Here is a 26,435-nt window from a genome sequence, read left to right on the forward strand (position 1 = left end):
CCCTTGCTTTTCTCACCAGCAGAGCAGGGGCTGTGAACAGCGCCAGGAGCCCATAGCACTGACCATGTCAGCTTTGCAACACTGCAGGGAAATCAGGGTTCAGAAGACTCTCTGGGCTCCACCCACTTCACAGTTTCCTTGCAAAGCTCAGCTGAGATCACAGCCTGCCCAGGTCTTGGGAGCTGGACGATGCTTCTTGGACACTCTTGGCCCCTGCAACGGCCACCTCATTGTGAATGCAGAACCAAACTGGATCTACCCTGGAGGGGTCTGTGTGTGGTGGGCACCTGCTGATGTGGGTCTGAGATGAACTTTGACTTACAATAATGACTTTATTTTATTTTTTTAACATATTTAATTACAGAACATAAAATAGCTGGGGGGTGGGCCCCAGCCTCGCCCCACCCTGAGGCTACCAGGAGGAGGCCTCCCTGATGACCCTCTTTTGGGGGTCTTCCTATGGCAGGGTCCTATTGCTTTACCAGGGGAGGAGCCATGCAGATAAGGGGGCAGGACCTCCTTTTGGCCCCGCCCCTACCCAGGTTGGCCTTCCTCTGAATGCCCAGGCTGTGCCCTACCCCTAGTCTCAACTCCTCCTTCTTCTGACCAGGAGCCTGTCGTCCGCTGCCCCACGCTGCCCCCACCCCCTCTGAAACCTAAAGGGGAATAAATACAAACTTTACAAAGTAAAAGGGGGTCCAACGTTGCCCTGGGGCGGGGCAGCAGGCCGAAGGCAGGGCCATCCAGCTGGGCAGGCCCTGGCTCACTGCTGAGGACAGCCTCACATCATTCCTAGCTGCAGCAGCGTGTTGGCGTATGCCATGGGCTTGACGTTGGGGTGAGGCTGCAGCAGGGGCAGAAGGAGAGGGACAGTTAGAGGACCCGCCCACACGCAGCACCTGCCCAGGCAGGGCCCATCCCAGGCCACTCACCACTGCTGTGAATTGATGGAACTGAGGCCGCAGGTCTGAGCCCTGGAGGTGAATGTAGGAGGCTTTGTTTCCCATCTGGTCACTGTAGGGACAGGAGCAAAGGGGCTTGTGTGGTGGGAAACAGACCAGGGAGGGAGGGAGGGAGGAAGTCAAACAGGACGGTTCGCTGAGGAGGAGAAAAGAGGGAGACACACTTGCCATGGACAAAGATGGTGGTGGCAGAGAAGCGACCCAATTGAGGAGGGCTGGAGGAGGAAAGCCATGGCAAGGTGCAGGGAGTCTGGGGACCCTAGCCTCTAGAGCACAGGGGTCAGAACCCACGCAGACCGTCCTGGCTTCCTCCACAGCACCAGAGGCGGAGAGTGGACTAGGACAGAAAGGCCTTACTCCAAGGGAAGAAGACCTAACATAATCGACACAGAATAAACCCGGTGGCCTGGGCAAAGGGCGGGAGGGTAAGACGCACCAATAGTTGGGGGCAGAGAAGACAGTGACACAGCGGCCGCCATGGGCCACCTCGTAGCCCTCAGCTTTGACTTCATGGCTGCGGATGATGTAGTCCAGTTGGTTCTCCTCCAGGAACGCCTTGGTGACATCAGGCCCAAACTGGCAACTCACACCCCGTTTGCTGACAGAGCGCCCGTTCTGGTAGGAGCAAGGGAACGGGAGACTCTGGGTGACTGGTGGCCTGTCTCAACCCCACCACTCAGCCCACACCCACAGCCACACACCCAGCTCACCTGTGGCTGGGGATCTGACCAGAGCAGGTCGCACATGGGACCTGCGGGGAGGGGAGGAGTGTCAGACTTGCTTGTCTCCCAAGCTGCATCAGACAGGTGCCTACCCACAGCATCGCTTGGTGGTGATGGTAGTGGGGTCTGGCAGGGACAACACTGTGACCAGGGCCTTGGGCATGCACGCTAGATCTGAGCTGGCCCCAGGTTTCTTGGTATCTCTCATTTGATACACCATAAGCCTACAGCTGGATGGAACTTTTACTACGCTAATTCAGAGCAGGCCTTCTTTCAGCCCCAAACCTCCTGTGGCTCCCCACTGCCCCAGCAGCAAAGCCTGTGTTCCCACCAAGGGCTGTAGCTCTCAGGATGTAGCCTCAGGCCTTATGTGTAGCAGGAACCTCTGAGGGCCAGCCCTAGACACCCCATATCACTCCCTGCTGTCCTCCTGCACCAGCCACACTGCTGCCTCTAGTGTCAGAGGCCACCCACATCATCCATGTTCCTATTGACACAGTCCCTGGGACTTTAACAGGTGCCTTAAGGTCTCACTCTAGGGCGAGGGGAATCCATGAGTGACAGGTACGTGTTCAAAGACTCTGACGTTCCCCAGCAAGCACGGTCCCACTCAATTCAGGCTGCAGGTGGGAGAGCGGGCCCCGTGCCTGCCAATGGCTTACGGTCTGTGTGAGCCAGGCACTGCTCACCTGAGTCCGGGGGCTGCCGATTCCGTTCGATCTTCCTGATGTCATCCAGGGTGACACCATCCTCACTAAACAGGCCTCCGTGCATGATCTAGGGGAGACATTTGTTTCTGTGAAGGGAAGGAGCCCCCTCCCTGCCCTCCCTCTTCAGCATGTTTCCGAAGCCCTGCGGCTCCTCACCAGCACTTTGCCATTGATGCACTGGGCCAGGGGGAGCCACTCGAACACCTCGCTGAAGAGCTCATACATCTGAGCTGTGTACTTGGCCTTGACCTCGCCCTCGAACCCGTAGATCTGGTTCATGTTGTCTGTCTCGTGGTTACCTGGCCACAACAAAGAGACAGAGAGGACCTCAGCCTCCAGTTTCTTGATCATATACCTGCCTGGCAATTTCAGGTACAGACACGGGGACAAGATGGCACTGCCCAATGACGGCAGGCTGGCACTGAGCTTTGCAAATGAGTGTTCAGCTCACTACTCAGCCTGACTTTTGTGCTACATTAGTGTCCCCAGGGAGGCTGTTCACATCTGCTGCGTGTGTCACTAGAAAAAGACACTGCTTCCTTGAGCCTCTTGTCTGGCACCTGCCAGCAAAGGGCACGGCGAATACCCACACTGAGCTGTCCACGCGAGTGCTGCTGAGGCACTGTGCAACCTACTCACTTTACCTGTGGGCCGCCCCCCACCCTCCCGAGCTTGCTTGATTTATGAAATGGAACCCTCCTTACCTCGAAGTAGGTGAAAGTGGTCTGGGTACAGGAGTTTAAAGCCGAAGAGGGTGAGGATCACTTCAACCGAGAAGGAGCCACGGTCCACAAAGTCACCGTTAAATATCTTTCTTGTTAAGGAAACCGTGGAGTGGATGGCTGATGGGCCAGGAGGGCAGTCCTTCCTGTCCTCTTCTCTTCAGTTCCTCTGAAGGGAGCGTACCCCTGGCCTGCCTTTGGATTGAAGGTCCCCAGGACAGCACCAAGGACCCAACCTCACCTGTCCTGAGGAAGCCAACGGCAGACCCGAGGCAGCGAGCTGTTCCCTGAGACCAATCCTCAAACCACAGAAGACGGGACAGGCCCTTCCTCCCAAAAGCCTAGGGACTCTATACAGCGGCTAAGCACCAGGAAACTATCCTTGTCAAACATGTGAGGACAGGCTGGGGATGGGGCTCAGTGGGGACAGAGCACGTGGACCATGACAAAAGGCCTCAGTTTCGTGGCGAGGGTTATATAAACTGGGTGCGGTGCTGCATGTCTACCATCCTAGCATCTGGAAGGGAAATGGGAGTCTGAAAGCTCAAGGGATCAAGGCCAGCAGAACCCACACATGACACCACACCTCAGAAAAACCCCAAACAAAACAAAACAAAGTGCAACAAACACCCAGAGGCTGGTTCTGCTTTTAAAGTAGCACCCTGCTCATCACCCCCCCAACCCCCAAATACAGTGAGGAAGGCCTTTTCACCCCACTGTACAGATAGGGGGATGAAAACAGAAGAGATGGCTTGCTGCAGTATCAGGGCTGGATGCTGCCAACGTCACCTTGTAGTAAGTGAGAAAGAAGTAGGGCCTGGACCTGCAGCCGGCCGTGGTGACTGCGGTAAGGCGAGGGCCTGATGCTCTTCCTGGTGGGGCCCCGCCCTCTCCACATGGGCAGCACTAAGGATACATAGGGGTTGGTCTCTGAGGGTAGGCCATTGAGCTCAAATATGTTGAGGAGGTCATAGAACTGGCCATGGGTGTCCCCGCACACTGTAATCTTCTCTGTCTGGAAGAAAAGAGGCCACCGGAGAGGGAGGGGCCCAGAGAGAGATGTGGGGAGGGGGCAGAGGGGAAATGAGGGGTCAGAGGTCATAACAGACCAAGAAAACCCATGCAATGCCAAGGGCAGGGGACACAGCACTGAGGAGGACACACAGGAGGGGGACTGGGTACAGAGAGAAGGGAAGGCTGAGAAAAGGATGAGTTTCTGAGGTCCTGACTGGGGGACCTCCCGACGGCTCACCCTGTCTTCACCACATGCACCCCCCTCCCCCTGCACCCACAGCACGAGGCGCACCTCTTTCAGCGTCGTCTCCACCAGCGTGCTCAGCTTGCAGAGGACTTCTTTCACCTGTACAAGGATCTGGAAGACAGGGCAGCCTGTAAGCGGGGCTGGCTGGGTGAGGGTGGCCCTCTGATTGGCCTGTGCCATTTAAACACCATGATGGAGGCTTGAAAGATAGCTCAGCAGTTAAGAGCACCGGCTGCTGCTCTTCCAGAAGACCAGGGTTGGATTTCCAGCACCCACATGGTAGCTCACAACTGTCTACATCTTCAGTCTCTCAGGGCCAGGTGTCCGTTTCTGACCTCCACAGATGCTGCACACAAGCAGTGTACGCGCGCGCGCACACACACACACACACACACACAAGCATTCCACACATCACCGTCATTTCACAGGGTTTTGGTCCATCTTTTAAAGTTTACCAGCGTTAGGAAACAAAATGTGTTCACGGTATAGAAAACCTAAAAGAACCAGCTTAGAGGGCCGGGCATGGTGGCGCACGCCTTTAATCCCAGCACTCAGGAGGCAGAGACAGGTGGATCTTTGTGAGTTCGAGGCCAGCCTGGTCTACAAAGTGAGTCCAGGACAGCCAAGGCTACACAGAGAGACTCTGTCTGGAAAAACAAAACAAAACAAAACAAAACCCAAAAAAACAAAAACAAAAACAAAAAAAAAGAACCAGCCTAAAGCCAGGGAGATGGCTCAGTGGGTTAAGAGTTCAAATCCCCAGCACTTGTGTGTGTGTGCACGTGCGCTTGCAGTCCCAGCACTGAGGGGGCAGAGACGGGCAGATCCCTGGAGCTTGTGGCCTAGCAAGCCCAAATGAACTGCAGAGCTTGCAGCTAAGGCCCTGCCACCTACCCTCCCCTGGCACCTGCAGGTATGTAGAGGAATGCTCATAACTGCAAACTCACATGCGTGCAGTACATGTGGGTGCATACACACACCTACAGAGCTAGCCTACACACATGTAAATGCCATGGTCATAAAGGTCCTTAAACGTAAGTCTCTCTAACTACAGAGAAGACCTTCAATTCTGCAGTGGGTATTGGTGTTTTGGGAATCTACTTAAGTGGGTATGCTAGGCCACACCTCTAATCCTGGCAGGTTAAGGCCAGTCTAGGGTACATAGTTTTGCTCTTTTCATTTTTCACACAGGGTCTCACTCACTCACTGGGTATCCCTGGCTGGTCTAGAACTTCCTATAAATACCAGGCTAGTCTTGAACTCAAGAGAGGCATCTGCCTCTGCCTCCCAAGGGCTGGGATTAAAGGTGTGTGCCACCACGCCCTGCATAGTAAGGCCTTATCTCAGCAACCCCGTCAATCACCTTTAACATTCTGGGAAGCTTCAGGAGAAAGGAAAACACTAGAACCTTTGACGATACTGCTTGCACACACTGAACATGACCTTGAGAAAAAGTCAAGTGTGTTTAGGTCTTATGGGCAGCCTGTGGCTGTCTACATGACTTGATCCTTAATAGCGTCTCATTAGGGAGACAGTCCTGTACATAGGTGGATGTCCCTGTTTTAGGATACAGGCTATGATGGTTACAACTACTCTCAGATGGTTCTGGAAAAAGTAAGGAGTGGAGTGCCCGCACCTGTGGCAAGTACGTGGCTGTTAACTGCTCCTTTTTCAACTTCCATGCAGGTTGAAAAGTTGTGGGGAGAAGATAAGTGTCATAAAAATATGGGAGGTGGCCGCTCTGGTCAGGGGGTAGAAGCTGAGGACTGTTCCCTCGCTGCTCTAAAGACAGGAACAAGCCCGAGAGCCAACATCACATCCCAAAAGAAAGCCAACGGATCCACAGTGCAAACACCCTGCAGGAAAGTGACAAGCAGCCCTCCACAGGGACGGTGGGGTTGAGGCTGCTCAGGCTGGTGGCAGGGAAGGCGGCTTCTGTTAGGGCTAGGCACCAGGGGAAGGCAGTGACCACTGTGCAGGCTGCGACCTCATCTCTGGAGAGACCACATCACGTCATGTGTGGCTAGCTGTCACAGAAATGACTTCGATTACCTGAGACTTGTCCCAAGCATGCAGGTCCTCTCCTACTCATGCCCCACAACTTAAGCCAGGCATGCTCTGCAAGAATTCCCCTTTCCGATTCCCTTACACAGACACGCACACAGTTGAAATACCAATGTACATAAAATTAAATTACTAAAAGCCAGATGCTGTGGCACAGGCCTATAAATCCCAGCACTAGGGAGGCAGAGGCAGGGAGATCGCTGTGAGTTCGAGGCCAGCCTGGTCTACAAAGTGAGTCCAGGACAGCCAAGGCTACACAGAGAAACCCTGTCTCGAAAAACAAAACAAAACAACAACAACAACAACAAAAACCCAAACAAACAAAAAAAGAATTCAATTCCCCTTTCCACTGCCTTCCGGAAGGTTTCACATCTGAGCCTGGGCAGGCTTCTGAACTCTGCACGTGTGTAATGGCTGCCCGGCACACTCAGAGTGCTTTGGTATTGGATGAGGACACATGGTGGCCCTCAGCATGGTGCGGCACAGCAGCACAAGGCTCTGTCCTAGGAGGGCTGGCAGGGGCAGGTCCACTCCCAGGCCCCAGGCGTGTGTGGCACGGGAGGGTGTGTTACCTGGTAGGCACACTTCCGGTGCAGTTTCTTCTGTTCCTTGTACCACTGCATGAGCTCCTTCATGAAGGTGATTGTCACTTTGCCGTCCTCAAGCTTGGGCCCGCTGTACTCATCTTCGATGGCTGGTGTACGGACAAGGAGATTAGAGTGAGTGACTTCAACCATGGAGGGGCAGGGAAGGGAACCAGGTCCCTACTAATGGGGTAAGGAGAGATGGAGCAATGGAGTTTCCCATGGTGCCTCGGTGCTCCTGCGATCCCTGGAACCTCTGGCCAGTTCTAAGCAGCGGCTTCCTCCTGTGGCGACTGTCCTGTGGCGAGTGTTTCCCTTCCCTCTGCCCCACATTATAAGTCAACTAGCAGTGGCTAAGAGGGTGGCTGCCAAATAATCTCTTCAGATTCAGAGCCTGTGACCCTCAGGTAACATCGGGCTATGGGCCAACCCTCCTCCTGGCCCTGTGCACCAGTAACACACAGCATGGGGACTGCGGGGCTGAGGTGCAGTTTAAAGGTGCAGAAGAAAAGATGACACAAAGCCTGAATGATGAAGACCCCGCCCTGCACGTGGCCTCCTTCCCTAGGTCAGCCCCTTGTAAGCCCAAGTTCCCCGAGAGGGTGTGTCTGGGAGGGAGGGGGTCTACATGCTGTGCTAGCTCCTGCCACGCTCTCAGGAGGCAGGTCCCCAAATAAAGCTGGTCCCCCTACCAACTCCTGAGTGGATGACTTGAGTCTGGTGGCACAATGGCTGATGGCTTAACTCAGTCTATGTCTGTGGAGCGAGGTCTCTGTGGAGAGCCCGAGGCAAAGGCAAGGCTGCGGGAGCTCCTAGACAGCGGGGCCGTGGAGGCTGCTGGAGGGCGGCTCACATGCCCATGAGCTGTCCCTTGCAGCTCTTCATCTGTAGACTGTGGGACAGACTGGTAAGTGCCCTGTGGGTTCTGTGAGTCACTCGGCAAAGTAAGGAAGCCTCAAGAGCAGATTGTGGGAGCCCTAGTTCACACCCAGTGGGTCAGCGGCATGGTCAAAACAAATCTGGGACTTGGAACAAGCAATAGTGTGCAGGTGGCAGGTTCTGCACAAGCACCACGGCACACTCCTGCACACTCACAACATGATAATCAATGAACGTTTTTCAAAAGGGTGTGTGTGGGAGGAAGCTTGGGGCTGGGTCTCCAGTTGTCAAAACTGATTTGAGTCAGAGCAGTCTGCAGATGGTACCCACCGCAGACTGGGGGGTCTGGTTAGTGGTGGGAGAAATCTGCATTCGGTCTCGGTGACCAGGAGGAGGCTGTGCTGACTGCTGAGCGAGATGAGGAAAGACAGTGCACTCTGCTGTGACATACTGTCAGCACTAGTGTTACAAGTGGGATTTGCTAGGTCGGCCCTGGCTCACAGAAACATAGTCGGGGAAGGGAGAAAAAAGTTAAGAGGGGAAAGGAGGGACCATGACTCCTGGGTGGCCATGTGGTCACCCCACTGTACAGGGCCTTAGTTGTGCTGTGCTCTCATTGAAGGTGCCAGCTCCATATTCTACTAGGAAAATGTGAACGTCTTAATCTCTTAGCCAGAGCAGATGGCTACAACTGCAGCAGTGTTGGGTCTGAGCTGACCTTCAGCGGCATAGGGGTGGTGGGGAGTCACACAGGGACAGCAGACAGCACCTGCAGGACCTCCCTCACCAAAAGTCAAAGAAAGGGCAGGAGGGAAGACCAAGACACTTCTGAGGGCAGAGAGCCTGGGGTGCAGGAGTTCTCCGTGACCCCATTCTCAGCTTCCCAATGAGGGTTCTGAAGGACCAAAAGCTGAGACCTCGGCTTAGGCTCAGAATGCTGCAGAGCAGAGGGTCACACGGAGCTGGGTGGTGGTCAGGGTTAGATGTCACCTGGACAGAGTCCTTTACCTTTACTCCTTCAAGATATTATATCACAGCAACAGGGGGAAAAACAAAACAAAACAAAACACTAAGACAGACTTAAGACTTCCATGCACTGCAGATGGCTGCACACACCCCAGACATGGCAGGGCCACTCTGCAGGGAACAGCTCACCTGGTGGACTGCCCAGAAGCTACTGAAATGTCTGCTTGCCTTACACGGGGTGCCTGCCTCAGTACTGAGGGGAAGGACACCCCAAAGGAGCATCTGATTTGTTTCTTGTGCAAGCCATACAGGGCTGTGGACCCTTCCTGCTCCACGGAGCTTAACTGCCACAAAACCAAAATCAGTTCAGAAGTCCTGCTAGATCTGGAGTGCCCACTTCCCCTTGCGCGTCTGGGAGACGCTACTAGAAACATCAAACCGGTGAACAAGAACACGGGGAAAGAAGAAGAGTTAGTTCATCTCGGGAAGGGAGAAGCACTTAGGGTTATTGAAAATATAAGGCAAGGCCAGGTGTGCTGGTGCATGCATGTAATCCCCAAACCTGCAAGGCTGAAGCAGGAGGATTCTGAGGCTGAGGCCTTCTTGAGCATTATAGTGAGAAAAGATGAGCAAGGACAGTGAAGTGGAGGGGCGTGGCCAGATGGCTCAGCGGGGAAAGGATCTTGTCACAGAACCTGACAACCTGAGTTTGGTCCCGAGCACCCACAGAGCGGAAGGGAACTGGAGAGAGCCGGTCTTCCAAGGTGCTCTCTGGCTTCCACCCACATGCCACGGTGTGTACCCTCACCATGCACACACAAACACCCCTACACCCCCCACCCCCCACCCACATGTGCTCATGTGAGCACACAGAAAAGCCAAAAGAAAAAAGGTCTAATTACAACATGCCAGCACACCTGGGATGGGCAAGAAAGCCCCTGCCAGAGCCCAAACATTAAGGGAGGCCACAAAAATTTGCTATATTTAACCTTGTTTAGAAATGTTTAACGTTTCTTTTCTTCTTGGTTTTTCGAGACAGGGTTTCTATGTGTAGCTTAGCTATCCTGGACTTGCTTTGTAGACCAGGCTGGCCTTGAACTCACAAAGATCTGCCTCCCTGAGTGCTGGGGTTATAGGCTTGTGCCACCACACTCTGTTAATGTTTAATATTTCTTTCTTTCTTTTTAAGATTTATTCGTTTATTATTATGTATACAGTGCTCTGGCCACCCATACATCTACAGGCCAGAAGAGGGCATCAGATCACATAGAAGGCTGTGAGCCACCATGTAGTTGCTGGGAATTGAACTCAGGACCTCTGGAGGAGCAGTCAGTGCTCTTAACTTGAGGTATCTCTCCAGTCCATGTTTAAAATTTCTAAGACAGAGATTATAGTGAGAAATTTGGTCAGACAGTGCCTGGAGCAGCAGGCATTCTGACAGCAATAAAAGGCAACAAGAATCAAGATTTTAAAATAAAGCATAGGTGTCTCCGTTCAACGCCCCCAATCTACCCCTGCAACTGCAAACAGTAGACCGAAGGGCTAGAGGATGGTGAAGAGAAATTCGCAAGACCCCTTGATAAGAGAGCCACATGCACTGTGGTGCCTAAAGAATATGAAGCTTGGAGTTGTGGCTCTTGCAGAGGCCCTGGTGCCATTATAAGCATCCACAGGTGGCTTACAACGGCCTGTTACTCCAGGTCCAGAGGATCAGATGCCCTCTCTGGCCTCTGAAGTGATGTACAGATATACAAGCAGGCAAAATACCCACCCACATTGAAATAAAAGTAATGCGTGTCGAGAGCTGACAGCACTGTGAGTTGGAGGGCTGACAGGTATCTTAAAGGTTCACAGGGGCCGCTGTATCTGAATGCATGGTGATGTATGTAGTGACGCACAGCGCGTCTCACTAGGCACTGTCTCCCGTTAAAACACAAGTGTGGACTCCACTTTCTGGCAGGACTAAGTGGACGTGTGAATCTGGAACAGGGCTGCTGCCCAAGCTCCCCAAGCCCACGCCGTGTGTGGTAAGGAAGGAGGGCTGGCCCGGGCACGTTTCTGTGCAGCAGCCCCAGGCACAGCCTTGACAGGCGCTTACAGCAACAACTCAGCCAGGCAAATTCAATGTGGGGGCTTTCTCTACCTTGCTGTGGGACACTGCCTGAAGCTGTCCCTGTGCTGAAGGGCACACATAACCCAAGGATCCTCGACGTCTAGGTGAGTCACTCCTGGGACTCCTAAGTGTCTACAGAGGGTGGGGCCACCTGAGGAAGGTGGAGGGGAACCCTCAGGAGCAGGGGACCCTTCCCTCTTAAAGGCTGACTCTGAAACGCTGGGTACTTCCTGACACTTGGATAGTGGCCCTCCCATGGACGCAAGGGAACAGCTCTGCTTGGTGGCTCAGCAGTACATAAGCTGGATGGGGTTAAGGCCTTTGTCTGCCCTGTGCTGACAGAGTCACACAAGAGGCCAATGCAAGCCGGCCTGGTAAATAAACGGCTGTGTGTGTGGAGCAGAGACCGGGGAGGCTAGAGAAGCCCACTAAAGCAAGAATGGTCAATGCCCACCAGTAGTTTCCGGATATCCCCAGCACTCGTGATACAAGGCCCATGCTCCAGGAAGTGACCGGCCAAGGGAGCTGCAGCACTGCGAAGATGGCTCAATCTAGACACGTCCCTGCAGGTACAGCTCGACTGCTGGTAGCTGTGGGATGGGAGTCCTGTGGGCGAACACCCTGACTAGCAGCAGTGAGTCAGGGTGATGCTGGTGGCCTCAGGGGGCTCCAAAGGGGGTTGTGACAAGACAACACTGACACTGTCTCCAGAGATTCTCAGGCAAAGTGACAGTACAGCTCATAACATCTAACCCGGGGCAGGTAGGGAGCCGTGCTCCTTAGAGCCAGTTCACCAGAGAAGTGAGCAAGGACCCCAAGGACTGGCTGGCTAGGAGGAGGGCAGAGCCTGGGCATGGTGACTCCCCCGTGTAAGCCCAGCACTTGGGAAACCGAGGCAGGAGGAGTACCGTGAGTCTGAGGCCTGCCTGGATTAGAAGGAGACCCTTTCTGTCCCTGCCCCCATACACACAGAACCCTGGACTCACGTGAACACCTGAGGAAAAACTAAAGGAGTATGTGAACGGATCCGCCTCTGTTGTCAGGAAGAGGGGGCGGAGAGGGTGCTGTGAGCACACAAGTCTTGTCAAAGAGAGAAGACACCACAATGATCCCACTATTTCTTCCTATTTGTCTTCCCCACTCCAGCTCCCTTTCTCCCCTCCTAGCGCCCAGGCACTGTCACAGAGTACTGGAAGCATGGGGTTCTTAGGCATGGCGCTACTTGTGGTTATGTTTGAATTCCTCGGGACCTGATGTCCACACCCCATCAGGCAAAATCAAGGGTGAAAGTGAATAAGGCCGCCTCACCCACAAGACATGGTGGGGGACACGGAAGCAACATCTGCTTGGCACCACGTACCCTGAGCCTCACAGGAGGGAAATGGCCTAGAGCAAGGTGCCTGTTAGGCTCAACAAAAGAAAAATCCTCAGACACCCCAAGCTTAATCGTAAGGGCTCCCACCCCTAAGACTAAGATGGAGGGAGAGGGCTAAGGAGGACAGTTAGAAGCTGCAGGTGACACCTACGTCCCCAATGCCCTCTGAAAGCTTGCCTTTACCCACTAAGTGTGGCAGGGCTGAGTGTGTGGGGTGTACAGCCGGGCCCACTCACTCATGCTCTCGATGTCCAGTGAGTCCACGACAGAGCGCCTGTGCTCGTCGCCCGCAATGGCGCGCTCAAAGGCCTTCTGCTTCACAATCTTGCTGCACTCCTGGTACTTCATCTTGGCGTCCTTGTCATTAGGCTTCACCTTCACCACCTGGCCAGACAGGGAGAGGGGAAGAGCTGTCACACTCTGGAGGGCCAGCCACCTGGCCCAGGGTCAGACCACCCAGGGGCCAGCACCTGCTGGCAGGCAAGCTTGGACCTGTCAGCCTGGACTCAGTGTTTACACCCGCCCCCCCCCCCCCCCCAGGGCGGCTTTAGAGACCAGGGAGTTAGCCTGTGCAGGTGTCCACTAAGCAACCCAGAACCTGTTACAAGCAAACAGATGTCTAGCTGCGGCAAGGTCTCAGGTTCACAGTGCAGATGGTGGGGGAGACTAGAGTCTTAGAGCAGTGTCCCCATCTGTGAGGGGGGGTCTGCTGGAAGGACTGAGGAAGACATGCTCGGTACACAAGAGGGACTGTGCAGGTGGCACTCAGCAGCTTGCTTCCCTTGGGGCTTCTTGAGAGACCAGGGATACAAGGTAAAAGTAGGCACAGCTCAAGTCCAGCTTAGCCAGTGATGATGGGGGAGGGGGGAGAACCTGGAGTAGCTGTGTGGGCCTCAGTTTCCCCTCTGGGAAGGGATGCTTGTAACAGAGTCATCTCAGAGAAAGCTGTAAGAATGAATGAGCGAACAAGTATTTTGTTTATTTCTTGTTTATTTCCTGAGACAGGGTTTCTCTGTGTAGCCTTGGCTGTCCTGGACTCATTTGTAGACCAGGCTGGCCTCGAACTCACAGAGCTCAGCCTGCCTCTGCCTCCCTGAGTGCTGGGATTACAGGAGTGCACCACCGCACCTGGCTGAGGGAACACAGTCAGTTGTGGGTGGGCACTCTGGGCCACAATAGTTATAGGAGCTCTGCCTGCTCTGCTCTGACCTGCTTCCTGCAAACCCCAATCCCAGGAGCTTGGAAGACAGAGCTGGGCCTGGTGGTGCACGTCTGCTATCTCAGCACTTGGGAGATGGAAGCAGGACTGGGAACAACAGGCTGCTCGGAGCTACAGAGTGAGACCCCAGGGAACAGACCTCTCTGAGCCGATGCCTGGCTACCAGAACTGTAACTGGACCCAGGCTGACCTGCTGTAAATCTAACAGTTTCTCCCGAGATTGAAACATTCCATCCTATAGGGAAGCTCTTTAAGGAGAGGTAATCAACTCAAAATAGTGTCAGGAAGTCCCTGAAATGGACCAAACTCACTAGGCCCCTCCCTGCCAGAGTAAGCAATAAGACTGCTAAGAGAAGCCAAGCTACAAGGCAGGCTGAGACCAGACCAGCTGGCTGGAAGAAACAGAAGCAAGTCAAAGCGCCTGTAAGAGGAATAGACCAACTGAGTCACTCGGACACTCTTCACCACGCTCAGCTCCCTGCAAGCTGGACAGTGTACTCCAGGCTCCCAGCTTTGTGAGCTGTCACCCAGGCTGGGCTGGGCTTTGAGTCATTTCTGTTCCTACTGTAAGTAACTCCAATAAACGCCACTGGGTCACCATGCAGGACGTTGGTGTACTTTGGTCTGTTGTGGGATCTCTATCTGAGGTTAAGTGTTGCACCTTGCCCAAGAAAGTTCTGTCACACGCCTGCTGACACACACAGCCATCCTAAGATTGGGCTCCCCATAGTGTCTGCGTATTAGACAGAAAAGGAAGTCCTAGGGCAAGTCTTTAGACTGCTCCCCCTCCCCCAAAGCTAGCTGGCTGAGTGAGTCAGAGTCTGGGCAAAGCCTACCGCTACTCCCTGCAGGTGCTTGGCCAGCAGCAGGCTGGGCCACCTGCCAGAAGCTCCACTGAGGTGTGGGTGTGGTGTCAAGCTTGGGGGCTGCCAGCTTCAGGCAGCCCCTGGGAGCTTTTCCCAAGGAGAGGCAGGGAGACCAGGCTCTCTCCATTCCCCATGGCTCCAGGCTTGGCCCTGAAGGCCCACCCTAATCTTGTCTGCAGCCTGGGCTGCCTCTCATGGGTCCCCAGGGATGCCAGCTCTCCCCCTGCAGCTCAGGCCTCGCCCCATACACTGCATTTAGAATGCCAACTTCCTTTTCTACTCATCTCCCCCAGGAAGCCCCCAGCCTGGGGACAGTGTCCTTCCAACTCAAAGTGACACATGGGGACAGAGCTATGTCCTCAGCAGGGAAATGAACGGCTCCTAAAGGAAGAAAGGGCGACAGGCGATTCCTAGGAGCCAGGCCTGTCTTCAGGTGGGCTGCAAGCTAAGCAGAAAGATGGAGCTGGGTGCTGCCAAGGTGGTGAGTGGCTCTGCTCACTGTGTCCTCTGTACAGCTCTATCCCCACTAGATAAGAGCACGGTAGTTATCCCCTCAAAGCTGGGGGGCTCTGTGTACTCCTGGAAAGTGTGTGTCAAAGCGCAGGCTCCTGAATGCCACCCCCCTCCCCCCCACCCCCAGGAGAAAGGCAGAGAGGTAATAGTTTTCTGGGTTCTGGGTTCTTGCCTTCAAGGACAAATGACTCAAAGCCCACCCCAGGACCCCCAGTATCTAGAAAATTGAAAGCAGTGCTAGCACTCCACAGAAGGCTGGCTGGAGAGTTCACTGCCCGGCCCATCCCTGACCCAGCTGTGGCAAGCAAGCACCCAATCCAAGGCCCGCTACGCGCTGGTGTTGTGGCATGTGTTAGGTCTGACTGACACAAAGATGGCGCTGTCATGTTCTTCCCCCAGGAAAGGGTGTTTCTTTCACACCCTGAGATCCATTGCATCAAAACTTAATGCTAGCACTAGGCCTGCCTTTCTTTCTTTCTTTTCTTCCTTCCTTCCTTCTTTCCTTCCTTCCTTTTGAGACAGGGTCTCACTATGTAGCCTGGGAAGACTTTGAACTCATAGAGATTTGCTAGTTTGAAACTTCTGTCTCCCAAGATCTGGGGTTAAAGGCATGCACCACCACACCTGGGCCATAGATGCATCTTTAAAAAGTGGCATCTGAAGCCAGGCGTAGCAGTGTGCCCAATATTCCAGTGATTCTGGAAGCCCAGGCAGGCAAGGGGATGGCTTGACCCTAGGAGTTCAAGGCCAGCCTGGGTAACATAGCAAGCAAGACCCTCTCAAAAGACAAAAACAAGCAACAAACAAAAGATTCTATGTGGACTGCCTTTGTGGCAGGGTTCTGTGACATCCACACGGTTCTTTCACACGTCAGTAAAGGAAACTAAGATCTATGCAAGGGGCACATGACCTACTGTGCTTTCAAAGAAATGAGATGTCTTTAAATCTATCACCCTCAGGGGCTGAAGGTACACCTCTGCGGCCTAGTGCTTGATATTTAGGAGGTAATTAGGATTAGATGAGGTCGTAAGGTTAGGTCCCCTTCATAGGATTAGGGGCTTTATCAAAATAAAGAGAATAGAAGAGAGTCTGGCTCCGTGGTAGAGCATCTGCCTAGAATCCCCCAGTGGCCCAGCCTAAAGCACTCGCCCACCCCAAGTTTCATCCTCAGTGCTGAGGACAAATGGCGCTGTCAGCTGTCATAGTGCACTGGTGGTCACAGCTATAAGCCCTGGGACATGTGTTTGGAAACTTGGACTCGCTGGAACTGCAGAGGCCATTCAGGGCACGCTCCCTCCACCATGACACTCGCAAGCAGACCCGAGGCAGTTTACTATCAGCCGCGCTGCTCTGTTGGCAACAACAACTACAGCCCCTCCATTTGGGAGCAAGGCAGACTTCCGGCAGGGAGCCCGTGAGGGGGCAGCCTTACACACAACACACCCTTTCTCTAGAAACTGAATCTACCACGACACACCCAGCACCCACATGAGAAGGCAGCAGGCAGGGATGGCCCGGTGCTGGCGACTTGCATGATGCCTATGCCATGGTTAGGAGCTTGACTCTGCGAACAGGCCACCACCTCCCCTCGGAACCTCAGCTTCCTCACCTATAAATCGGGGATAACAGTGGTCCCTTCTTTGCAGGGGACATGGAGATGAAGTGACTTTCAAAGTATGAGGGTGGCCAGCACGTGAGTGCTGAGCTAAAGACCAACTCTGACTGTTGCTGTTTCTTTTGTCTCGCTCTGCCGGGGGTGGGGGGGTGGGGGTGTCGTCAGGATGTACTTCTAAGAAACACAAAGGTAAAGTATATCATAAACCAAACAACCCCCGCAGGATCCTCAGGCAGGCGGAGAGTACAGGATGACCCACCTGGGGCTTGCATGGCTGACTGTGTTCCAGGCGCACAGGAAAGATCACAAGGGATAGCAATTGAGAAGGGACCCTGGAAGGGGTGGGGCCCAGAGGTAGCTAGAGAAGAGGGAGGGCTGTGTGCAGGGGTGCAACATGGCCCTGTGGGGAGGGAGACTGGGTGCCATTTAAGAGTCCAAGGTGTGGGCTGGAGAGATGGCTCAGTGGTTAAGAGCACTGCCTGCTCTTCCAAAGGACCCGGGTTCAATTCCCAGCACCCACATGGCAGTTCACAACTGTCTGTAACTCCAAGATTGACACTCCCTTCCTGGGCATGGTGGCCCACGCCTTTAATCCCAGCACTCAGGAAGCAGAGGCAGGAGGATTGCTGTGAGTTTGAGGCCAGCCTGGTCTACAAAGCGAGTCTAGGACAGCTAGGGCTACACAGGGAAACCCTGTCTCGAAAAACCAAAAAACAAAAACAAGTTCTGACACTCCCACATGAACGGACATATATTAAAATTAAATAAAATATTAAAAAAAAAAAAAAAGAGTCCAAGGTGTGGCCCCAAGTGGGAAGGCAAAGAGAGACATGCCTAGGTCCTTGTGCCCCTGCAATGTTCTGGCAGCAGCATAAGCCAGAGGCCAGAGGCCCCTTCACCACGGGCTGGCTTCGGAGGACACCTGGAGGGCATGGCTGATGCAGAGCCAAAGGCAGGCCCTATGCAACCGTACCCACTCACTAAACCCTCAGCGACACGTCAAGGCAGGCCCATGTGTGCCCTGGTTACAGGCGAGGCCCCCAGGCATTTGAAGTCCCATGCCTAGGTGTGAGCTGAGCTGGCCACAAATGGAGACGTCGAGACCTTGGAGCCTGTGCCTCCACACTCTGCGCCAGTGGCTGCACACCTGCCTCTAGTCCACCAGGAGAAACACGCTGGCGGCCTGGACAGCACCTGGGCACATGCACGTCCACACGGCTTTTCACAGAATAAGCTGCCTTTTCTCCTGCTGACTCAGCCCCACTTGGCCCCAACTATGAAGATGGGTTCCAGTCTCAGCTGTCATTCCTTCCAGGCAGCCTTGGAGGAGGGTGTCTCCTTTCTTTTTCTTTTTTTGGTTTTTCGAGACAGGGTTTCTCTGTGTAGCCTTGGCTGTCCTGGACTCGCTTTGTCGACCAGGCTGGCCTTGAACTCACAGCGATCCACCTGCCTCTGCCTCCTGAGTGCTGAGATTAAAGGCATGCGCCACTATGCCTGGCTCTGTGTCTCCTTTCTATGCAGGAGATAAATTCACACCTGGACAGTGCTCACAGTGGTGGTGAGCCCTCCACGAGCACGCAGATGAGGAAACAGGCTTAATAGGCTGGAGAGGTAGAGCCATGGGTTCACTTGCTCCAAGCAAGGCCATCATGCAGTTCCAACCCAGAGGCCAGGGCCTGAGCATGTCCTCTATGAACTCTAGCATCTTCTAGCTCAAGGCCAAGGACCACACTTTGCTACACCCCGCTCCCCGCATTTCTCATCCACTCCCTTCTTCCTTTCCCGCACCTGCCCTTTGCTAAGTGTCCCTTGGCCTTGGCCTGAGCCTTCACTTGGTGTGACACTAAGCCAGGCTAAGTGGCCAGCTCTCTCCGGCATGGCTCCTCGGCCCTCTTGGGGCTCCGTGCACACAACAGAAAGGGTCCACAGTCAAGGGTTACCTATCTCAAGGTAAGCAGCGATCGCTTCTGCACTCAGAGGCCCTGGGCAGGGAGCTAACTGGAGGAAAGAGATGCAGTCAGGGGCCACACAGGCTCCACTTCCAGCACTGGCACTTACCAACTGTGGCTTCTGCCACCTCACCTGGATGACAGGGACAATCTTGGTCCCCTCTCTGGGTGGCCACAGTGACTCAGCCAGCCAGTCTTTGTGAGGGGCACAGAGCACACCTGTCCCAAGTGGATGCTTCGGCAGTCCCTACTACAGTCATCAAGGCTGTCACAGCACATCAGCAGTAGACAGCAGTGGATAAGGGACTGTCCTCTAGGTCCCCTCTCTCATATACACAGGGAGCATGGCCCTAGAGGCTGCCCCTCTACAAATGTGTCCCACTCTGTTTCCTTGGAAGCACTATTCTGCACCTAGTGTCATTTTCCTTGGCTGCTCAGTGACAGGGGACTGCCACCTGTGCCAGAACCTCCGCTGTCAATGGTCTGTGCAGTCCTTGCTGATGACAGCTACTAATCGCCATCACTAGTGACAGCCCCACCAGTCACAAGGCTGAGCTATTATTGACCACAGACTATGTGTCAGCCCTGCGCCAAGCATGCACACAGCAAAAACTCTCCTGCAGCATCTGAGGCTGGGCCTGCTCTCAACACACAGAGGGACACAGGAAGTCAGGGAAGCCAGGTGATTTCCCCAGGGGTCACAGAGCACGTGGCCGTTGAGAGGCGGAACAGGAACAGGTTAGAGGCCTCAAAGCCATTATCTGGGTGTGCCTTTTAGAGGAGACACAGAATGGCTGCCCCCTCCACTCCCCACCCTTGGTGCCCCCACCCCTACATCCACCTGCCTAAGACGCCGGGAGCTGGCCCATACCCGAGGCCCGGCTCACCGTCTCGTAGTCACGTAGGGCAGCCCGGAACTTGCCCAGTGCCATGTTGCTGGCGGCCCGGCGGTAGTAGCCTTTGATGTACTTCTTGTCGAGCTCGATGGCCCGCGTGGCGTCGCCCAGTGCATAGCCGTAGCACTCGGTGCGCAGGTAGGCCAGGCTGCGATTGCCATAGTAGATAGCATTGTTGGGGTTCAACTCGATGGCCTGACTGTAGAACTTGATGGCGTTCTCGTAGTCCTTGGCTGTGAAGGAGAAGGGGGCATTGAAGCCTTACTGCCGCGGGCAGAAATCCACCCCAGGCTGGTGGTCCTAAGTTACAGGTGGGGAGCCTGGGGTTCAGCATGGAATCTGTCCCAGATGTCTGACCACTGCCCAGGCCTTGTGGCTCAGGTCTCAGCCTCCAGCGCCTGAATCAACTCCACACACAAGTCCAGCAATGCCCAGGAGGTTGGAGTCTCGCCATGATCAGAGGGACATGCCAGGGAGTGCCAGGGCTGTGATCTGAGCCAGGCAATCCAGAGAGGGGGGACCGGCAGGAGAATAAAGGGAGGAAAGCTCCTTAGGCTGCCAAGAAGAGAGAGGTACAGCAGCTGCAGAGGACCAAGACCTGCTGGTGTAGCAGGGCAGGAGCTGGGGAGGGCGGGACACCACAGTAGGCCTAGAGGGTGGGGCTCTAAGTGGTGGAGAGACAAAAGTTAACTCCCAGCCAAGGGCAAAAGGTCAGACTTTACTGTGAAGGGAGCCACAGCTGGGCCCTGAGCTCTCCATCAACCTGTGGGATCCCCCAGCTCCACAGCACAAGTACCATCTGGAGCTCACCTGACACGAGCCAGAGGCCTAGTTCAAGGTCAGAGTCCCAGCCTGGGCTGGCAGAGGTAGGCCTGACCCCTCCTCCCAAGGACTCACTAGATAAACAGCACAGCCATGGCCTGAGCTGCCTCTGGGACCTGCCCAGGCTGGGGGACCATGTGGCAGGGCCACACGGAACCCTAGGACACGCATGCCTTCAAGGAACCTGAGGGAGAAAGCCTTATTATTAGCCCAGCTCAAGTTCAGAGAGGTCTGAAAGCCGGTGCTGGATGTCACACATCTAGTGGCAGGTGGGGATTCTGAGGCAGGCGGAAATGGCAATGCCTCCAATGCCCCACCCCACTGCCATGTGCCCTGGTGGCACAGCTGCAGGCTCAGACCCTGGGCAGGTAGCCTGGCTCTGCTTCTTTTAGGCCCGGTGTACTCTGACAGCTTACACCCTCTGTGCCTGAGTTTCAGCGTTTTTTCCTACGGCTCAGCCTGGAGTGAGGGTTCCTGCCCTGACCCCACTTTGCTGCCCTGTAGAGCACTCACAGTGACCTTCATGTTGCGTTTGCTGAACCCGCACACTGTGAGGGTTGAGTGTCCGGCTCCTTTCCTGGAGCGCCTGCCTTGTCTGGGGACAGTTATGCCCTCCAGGGACAGCTGGTGTATCGAGGAGAAAGATCTGACCCCAGATAACAGTGACAAAGTGCTCAGGGCCCCGAGTCAAGGCCCGAGGGAGAAATGTGAGCCTGAAGTAATAGATGTGGCTTCATGAATGGGGAAGGAAGGAAATGGCCCAGGAGGAGAGGGGAAGGGGACCGTGAAGGGGGCCGGAGACCAGCGGTGGGACAGCTGCTCCTAGGGGCGCAGCTCAGCAGTGTTTCCTGGACTTCAGCCACCAGGTCCAAATGTCCCCCTCTCAGGAAGCCCTTTTTCACCTCCCGCAGCCTCACTGTCCCAGCTCTGCCATTCTGGTTGTCTCCCAGGCCTGTAAGCCCTGAGCCGGCAACACCTAGAAGTCCCCAGAAGCCACCAAGGCCAGAAAGGCACAGCGGGCAGCACAGCTCAGAGGGGACCCTCCCTGGAATGTCAAGTGCCTTTGAGGGCTTCGTGGCTGACCTGGTCTGACTCCAGAACACACTGCTTAGCACTCCTGTCCCCAAGGCGGGACTCCATCAAGTGGCAGAGGGCATGAAGCCTGGCACTGGGTGGTGCAGATCCCTGACACGAGAGAGCAAGCAGAGAGCCTCTCACCCTCAGGCCACTTGTCTGCACCTGAGAACCAGGATGGGCTGAGCCTCACACATAGCCCCATGCAGGAGGTTAGGAGAGCACAGGGGCAGGAGGCCCCCCCACCAGCTGCCACCCTCCATCTGGAACGGTACCACCCTCTAGGTTCGACTGCTTGTCACTTCACAGAGGAGCACCCCGAACCATGACAGAGTACTCCCCTCCACCCCCATCCCCCACCAGTCCATGAAGACCCCTGGGTGAGCACTTCCTCCTTCCTCAGGGACCACGGGAAAGAGCAAAGGCTTGCTTCTCTTGAACTCAGACTAAGCTGGGGACTAGGCTCTGTTCCCCACAACCTTTACAGTGGGGCTGAGCTCACCGAGGAGCCCTCCAAGATTGGGATTTGGGGGGGGGTCTTCTGAGTCCCTGAGATCCCCCCTTTCCTCCACAGGGTACCCCTTTTTCTCCTCCACAGAGGCCAGATGAGTCCGCTAGGGAGAGCTGAGCACATGGGGAGGAACGGGATATCCGCCTTCTGCTCACACACTCTGACCCTGGGCAAGAAGTTTCACTCTGAGTCTGCTTCCTCTATAAACCAAAGTGGCTGCTCCCAGCCATCCCCTATGCCCCAGGCAGGGTTCAGCTCAGGATTATCTGGCCACCACCGGGGGTGCAGTGAAAGCCAGCTGCAATTATTATTTTTATTGGTATTCTTATAGTCTGAGCCTGGGGTTCTGTGCTTGCCACTGCCTGCCCACAGTAGTGGGAGGCCTGGACCAGGATGGGTGCTCCTTCAAGGCAGCTCCAAGCCAGGCCCCTCTGGCTGCCTGCCCAGCCCAAGGTTCCCAAGAGCCTAAATCTCAGGCCCTGGGAGGAGGGGGTGAGGGGTGAAGGGTCCCTCCCCCTGGCTAACTCCTTCCCTCACTTGTCCTCAGCAGGAGCAGCAGCAGCAGCAGCAGGAGCAGCAGCAGCAGTCCAGTTTCTGGTTGCTCTTTTCAGGACCCAATGAAGGATGGCCGCGCCTTCCAACCAATTTCATAGCTGGGCCTGGTCACCTGGTGCTGGCAGCCTCCAGCCTTCGAAAACCCCGCAAGCTCTGCATGACTGTTGGGATAGCATCTCTCACACCCATTAACTCCCCTCCCACTCTAACAGGCCCACCCTGCCCTAAACTCTGCCCTCCCTTGCAGAGTCCTAGTCAGCTCTAGCCTCTACCTCGGCTGCCCAGCTTCCTGCCTCCACCCGCCCCCCCCCCAAGGCTTCAGATGGCACAAATCTGAAGCAGCGGTTAGCTCTCCAGAGCCTCGGCTGACAGGCAGTTCAAGTCCCCAGCGGTCTGTACTTTCACCCGAGCCCCTTATCACCTATCCCCCACGCCTGCCACATTCACCTAGATGCCAGGCTCCACTCCCCTTTGGGCCTTGGCCATCTGCTACCCTCCCTCTCTCCAGGCAGCTAGCTAGCCTCAAGTCCTCCCTCCTGCCTGGTCAGAGGCTGCACCCCCTCACCTGTCCTCCCTTTCCAGCCTCCACTCTTCTGTTTGGCCTTTGAATGCAGTCTTTCAACAGCAGGGAGAACAGCAGTATCTGTACCCAAAGTAACTGGACCCCTCTCTTTAAAATCCTCTACAGCAGGCCAGGCGTGGTGGTGCACGCCTTTAATCCCAGCTCTCGGGAGGCAGAGGCAGGTGGATCGCTGTGAGTTCGAGGCCAGCCTGGTCTACAAAGTGAGTCCAGGACAGCCAAGGCTACACAGAGAAACCCTGTCTCAAAAAACCAAAATAAACCAACACCCTCTACAGCTCTCTGCCACCCTAAGGATGACATCTATAAACCCACCTGGCCCTCTAAGGCTCTAACTCTGGCCTCATCTCTCTCTGGTCCCTTCCTCCCTCCTAATCCGTTTTATTTTGTTTGAGATATCTTGCTGTGTGTTCCAGGCTGTCACCGAGCTCACAAGTCTCCTGCCTCAGCCTCCCCAGAGCTAGGTTGACAGGCAAGCATCACAAGGTCTGGGCTTACCTCCATAGACATGGGCCCACTCTTTCCTGAGATTCTAGACCCTTCTCACACTCTCCCACCTCTTTTAGATCCGTTTTGCTGGGTCTGCATCTCTTTTGGGCCATACCTGAAGCAGCATTCCTAGAGACCCCACTTACTCCCTCTTGCCATCTACCCTCAATTCTCCGGTCCCCTTCAGAACCGAGACGCTGGCCCTGGGGGGTCTCCAGTTCCTCACACCCAGTCACCAGGCAGGAGCTTCTGGGGCTGGCGGCCTCTTTATCACCCAGTGCTCTGTCACCAGCATTATCTTCATCTGTGAGCCAGACCTCTGATGGTCAATGCCTGGGGCTAGGCGATCAGGCACGTGGCTTTCTTTCTGGAAGAACTCCGCTCGCTTAGCCTGTGGCACCTTTCTTGGTTTTCCTTCCATCTCTCCCACTTCTCCTCCTAAGCGGCCCCTTTCCCGTTTTTTAAAGGTGAAAATTCCATTCTAGGTTTCCCTGTAGGTCCCGCTCTTAGGTGACTTCATCCACTCCCAGGGCACCTCCAATCACAGGCTGGTCACACCCAACATTTTCTCCAGCCTAGACTGGCCCATCTACCAACGTCCCTTTTCTTGGGACAGCGGAGGAAACCCAAACTTTGGAATGGCTTCACAGATTTTTGCATGCTCTAATCTCCATAGCCTAATCTTATATGGTACCAGTCTTCCCCTTCCGGCTTGCTCAAGCTCCAACTAAACCAGTCTATTTTCCTTCATTCTCCACCCCCAGGGTCTTTGCACTAGGCCAACGGACCCACCGTGTAAAAAAAAAAACCCCTTCCCAATTCTTAAAGAGTCTCTTTCTCCAGTCACTTCCTGACCATTCCCTACTTGGTCACCTTGATCCAAAGTGACCATGACAACTTGGCAATGCCTGGCTCTGCTTAAAACCCAAGTTCCATTCATTGCTACAGCCTGAGAGCCAAGCCCATGGCCGTGGCACATGGAAGTCGTTCAATACAAACGTACTCAAAGAATGAATGAACGGACGGACACTTGTTCCCCACACCTCCTGACTCTTAACCCGAGATCCGCTATTCTTTCCCGCGCCACCTCTACGCCCTCCTCCTTTCCTCGAATCACCGCCCTCTCCAAAACAGCCTTCCAACATAAGGATCTATATCTCCGTGCCCACAATTCCCTTCTTTCCTCGGTTGGTCACAATACTCACCTCAGGTCTCCCGGCTCGGCAGCGCCATCACAGCCCTAAACACATGTCACTATTTGGTAGCGCCCTCTTCAGGTCTGACCACCACCTAGCACCTCTGGCCAGGTCTCAACATTCGCTAGCACTCACATGTCGGCCCCCCGCTTGGCCCCTATCGTTTAACAGCGCCTGCCTCAGTCTCCCCAGTGAGAAGCTTCTGCTCTGTGCTCCACTTCTCGATGGCTAACCCCTGGTCTGTCGTCCATCCTGAGCCTCCTCCTCCTCCTCCTCCTCCTCGTGCCGGGCTTACTCGGTAGTGCCTGCCGAGCGCCCAGGCTGCCGCTCCGCGTTGCCATGGTTCCCCGCGGGGCCTGGCACCACCCCCCCACCCCCACCACCTCCACGGCCTGAGCCGCTGTCCAGCCTCCCTCACCCCGGTCCGGGCCGGACGCACCTTTGAAGTAGTCGTTGGCCTGTGTCTTGAGCTCCTCTGCCCGCTTCAGAGCGCCATCGGCTGGAGGCTCGTCCCGGGGGGGCTCAGCACACTCAGTCCGCTCGCCCTCCGCCATCGCCATGCCGCAAAGCGACCCCCACCCTGGCAACGGCCGCTCGCGGCACCAGGCCGAACCGTCGCGAAGGAGCGCCGAGTGACCGCCGCCGCTGCCGCACAAGTGTCGTAAAGCGCGGGCCCCAAAGGCTCTCCTGACGCGCCTGCGCGGCGCACCCCCTTTCCTCCGCCCCCACCCCCCCTTCCCCCCGCCTCTGAGAGCCCGGAGGACAAGGTGACCAAGAGGGTGTCCAGACCAAAGAGGGTGAAAGGAACCAATCAGAAATGAGATAGGGGGGCGCTGGGAATAGCGGGGAAGGGACCCGGAGGGAGCTTGCTCCTGAAGTTTCTGAAGCTGCCAAAGTTTCTTGTGTCTTAGAGACCCAGGGTTCGCTTAGGGTTGGTGATTTGATTGTGATGCCTCCGGCGGGTGGGGCTACAGTTCGTACCCTGCCCTAAACTCTAAACCATGAACCTGCTCTGGAGCTGGGTGCTGCCAGTTACCCGTGTAACCTTGAACAAGTCTTTTCTCCTGTGCCCCAGTGACCCTTCTGGAAAATGGGGGAGTTTCTCAAGCAAACAAAATAAAACTTGGACTTGGCAAGTCAAAGTTCTTTCTGAATTATAAATAGGGCACCTGGAGTTTAGAGACTTGAGCAAGTATCAGTTGTACTGTGTTTGCTCCGGGTCCGACAGGATCTTTTTTTTTTTTTTTCTTTTTAACTTTTAATTTCATTATGCAGCCCCGGCCAGCCTGGAACTCGCTATGTAGACCAGGCTGACGGAGCTCACCCTCCTCAAAGTGTTGAGATTAAAGCCTCGCTCCATCCCATCATGTCAGGGCCCAACAAAAATCTTTTTAAAGGGCCATGGTTGTAGCTCTTGGTTGGTAGAGTACCTGTCTAGCATGCTCCATGCTTGACCGAGTTCCATCCCCGGGTACCAAATAAACCAGGCCGAAAGATGCGCTGCTGTAACTTGAACGCTTGGTAGGTAGAGAGGCCAAGAGGATCAGAGTGTCAAGTGCAGAGTCCAGACTGGGATACGTGAGACCCCGTCGCCAACACAGACAACCACACCGGTGGAGTCTCTTAAAGGACCACCTCTGCTGCTGCCTGCGCTTCCCTTGCCTGGATCAAGAGAGCTTCAGCTTCCTCTGATGCTTGCATCCTTCCTCCCTCCTCCGGTTTACCTTCCATATGGCAGTTAAAGGCGTCTTGCGGGAACACTGTAAGACTGGCACCCGCCCCTGCCTTCCAT

At 55.0% G+C, this 26,435-nt stretch overlaps 1 protein-coding gene across 1 annotated transcript; it reads right to left on the reverse strand.

The window, feature by feature from the left end:
• Positions 1-312: 312 nt before the first annotated feature.
• Positions 313-25,297, reverse strand: PPP5C (protein phosphatase 5 catalytic subunit). Its single transcript, XM_084770757.1, has 13 exons — positions 25,083-25,297; positions 19,408-19,649; positions 12,595-12,742; positions 7,014-7,135; positions 4,423-4,488; positions 4,033-4,131; positions 3,099-3,204; positions 2,551-2,693; positions 2,374-2,461; positions 1,673-1,713; positions 1,399-1,577; positions 933-1,014; positions 313-844 (listed from the first exon to the last, which is right to left on the reverse strand). Exons 1-13 carry the CDS (start codon positions 25,201-25,203, stop codon positions 782-784), a joined length of 1,500 nt encoding a protein of 499 aa, XP_084626883.1. The 5' UTR covers positions 25,204-25,297; the 3' UTR covers positions 313-781.
• Positions 25,298-26,435: the final 1,138 nt, after the last annotated feature.

Source organism: Acomys minous (genome assembly GCF_964271855.1).
Source record: "Acomys minous genome assembly, chromosome: 20".
NCBI lineage: Eukaryota > Metazoa > Chordata > Mammalia > Rodentia > Muridae > Acomys > Acomys minous.

What these genes read in the sequence shown, in the direction of transcription:
- PPP5C (XM_084770757.1), bottom strand. Translation starts at nt 25,203, where the DNA reads ATGGCGATGGCGGAGGGCGAGCGGACTGAGTGTGCTGAGCCCCCCCGG. An exon ending in GCATCAATGGCAAAGTGCTG is followed by an intron (nt 2,462 to 2,550) that starts GTGAGGAGCCGC and finishes TGTCTCCCCTAG; the next exon opens with ATCATGCACGGAGGCCTGTT. An exon ending in TTCTCTGCCCCCAACTATTG is followed by an intron (nt 1,015 to 1,398) that starts GTGCGTCTTACC and finishes CTGTCCCTACAG; the next exon opens with TGACCAGATGGGAAACAAAG.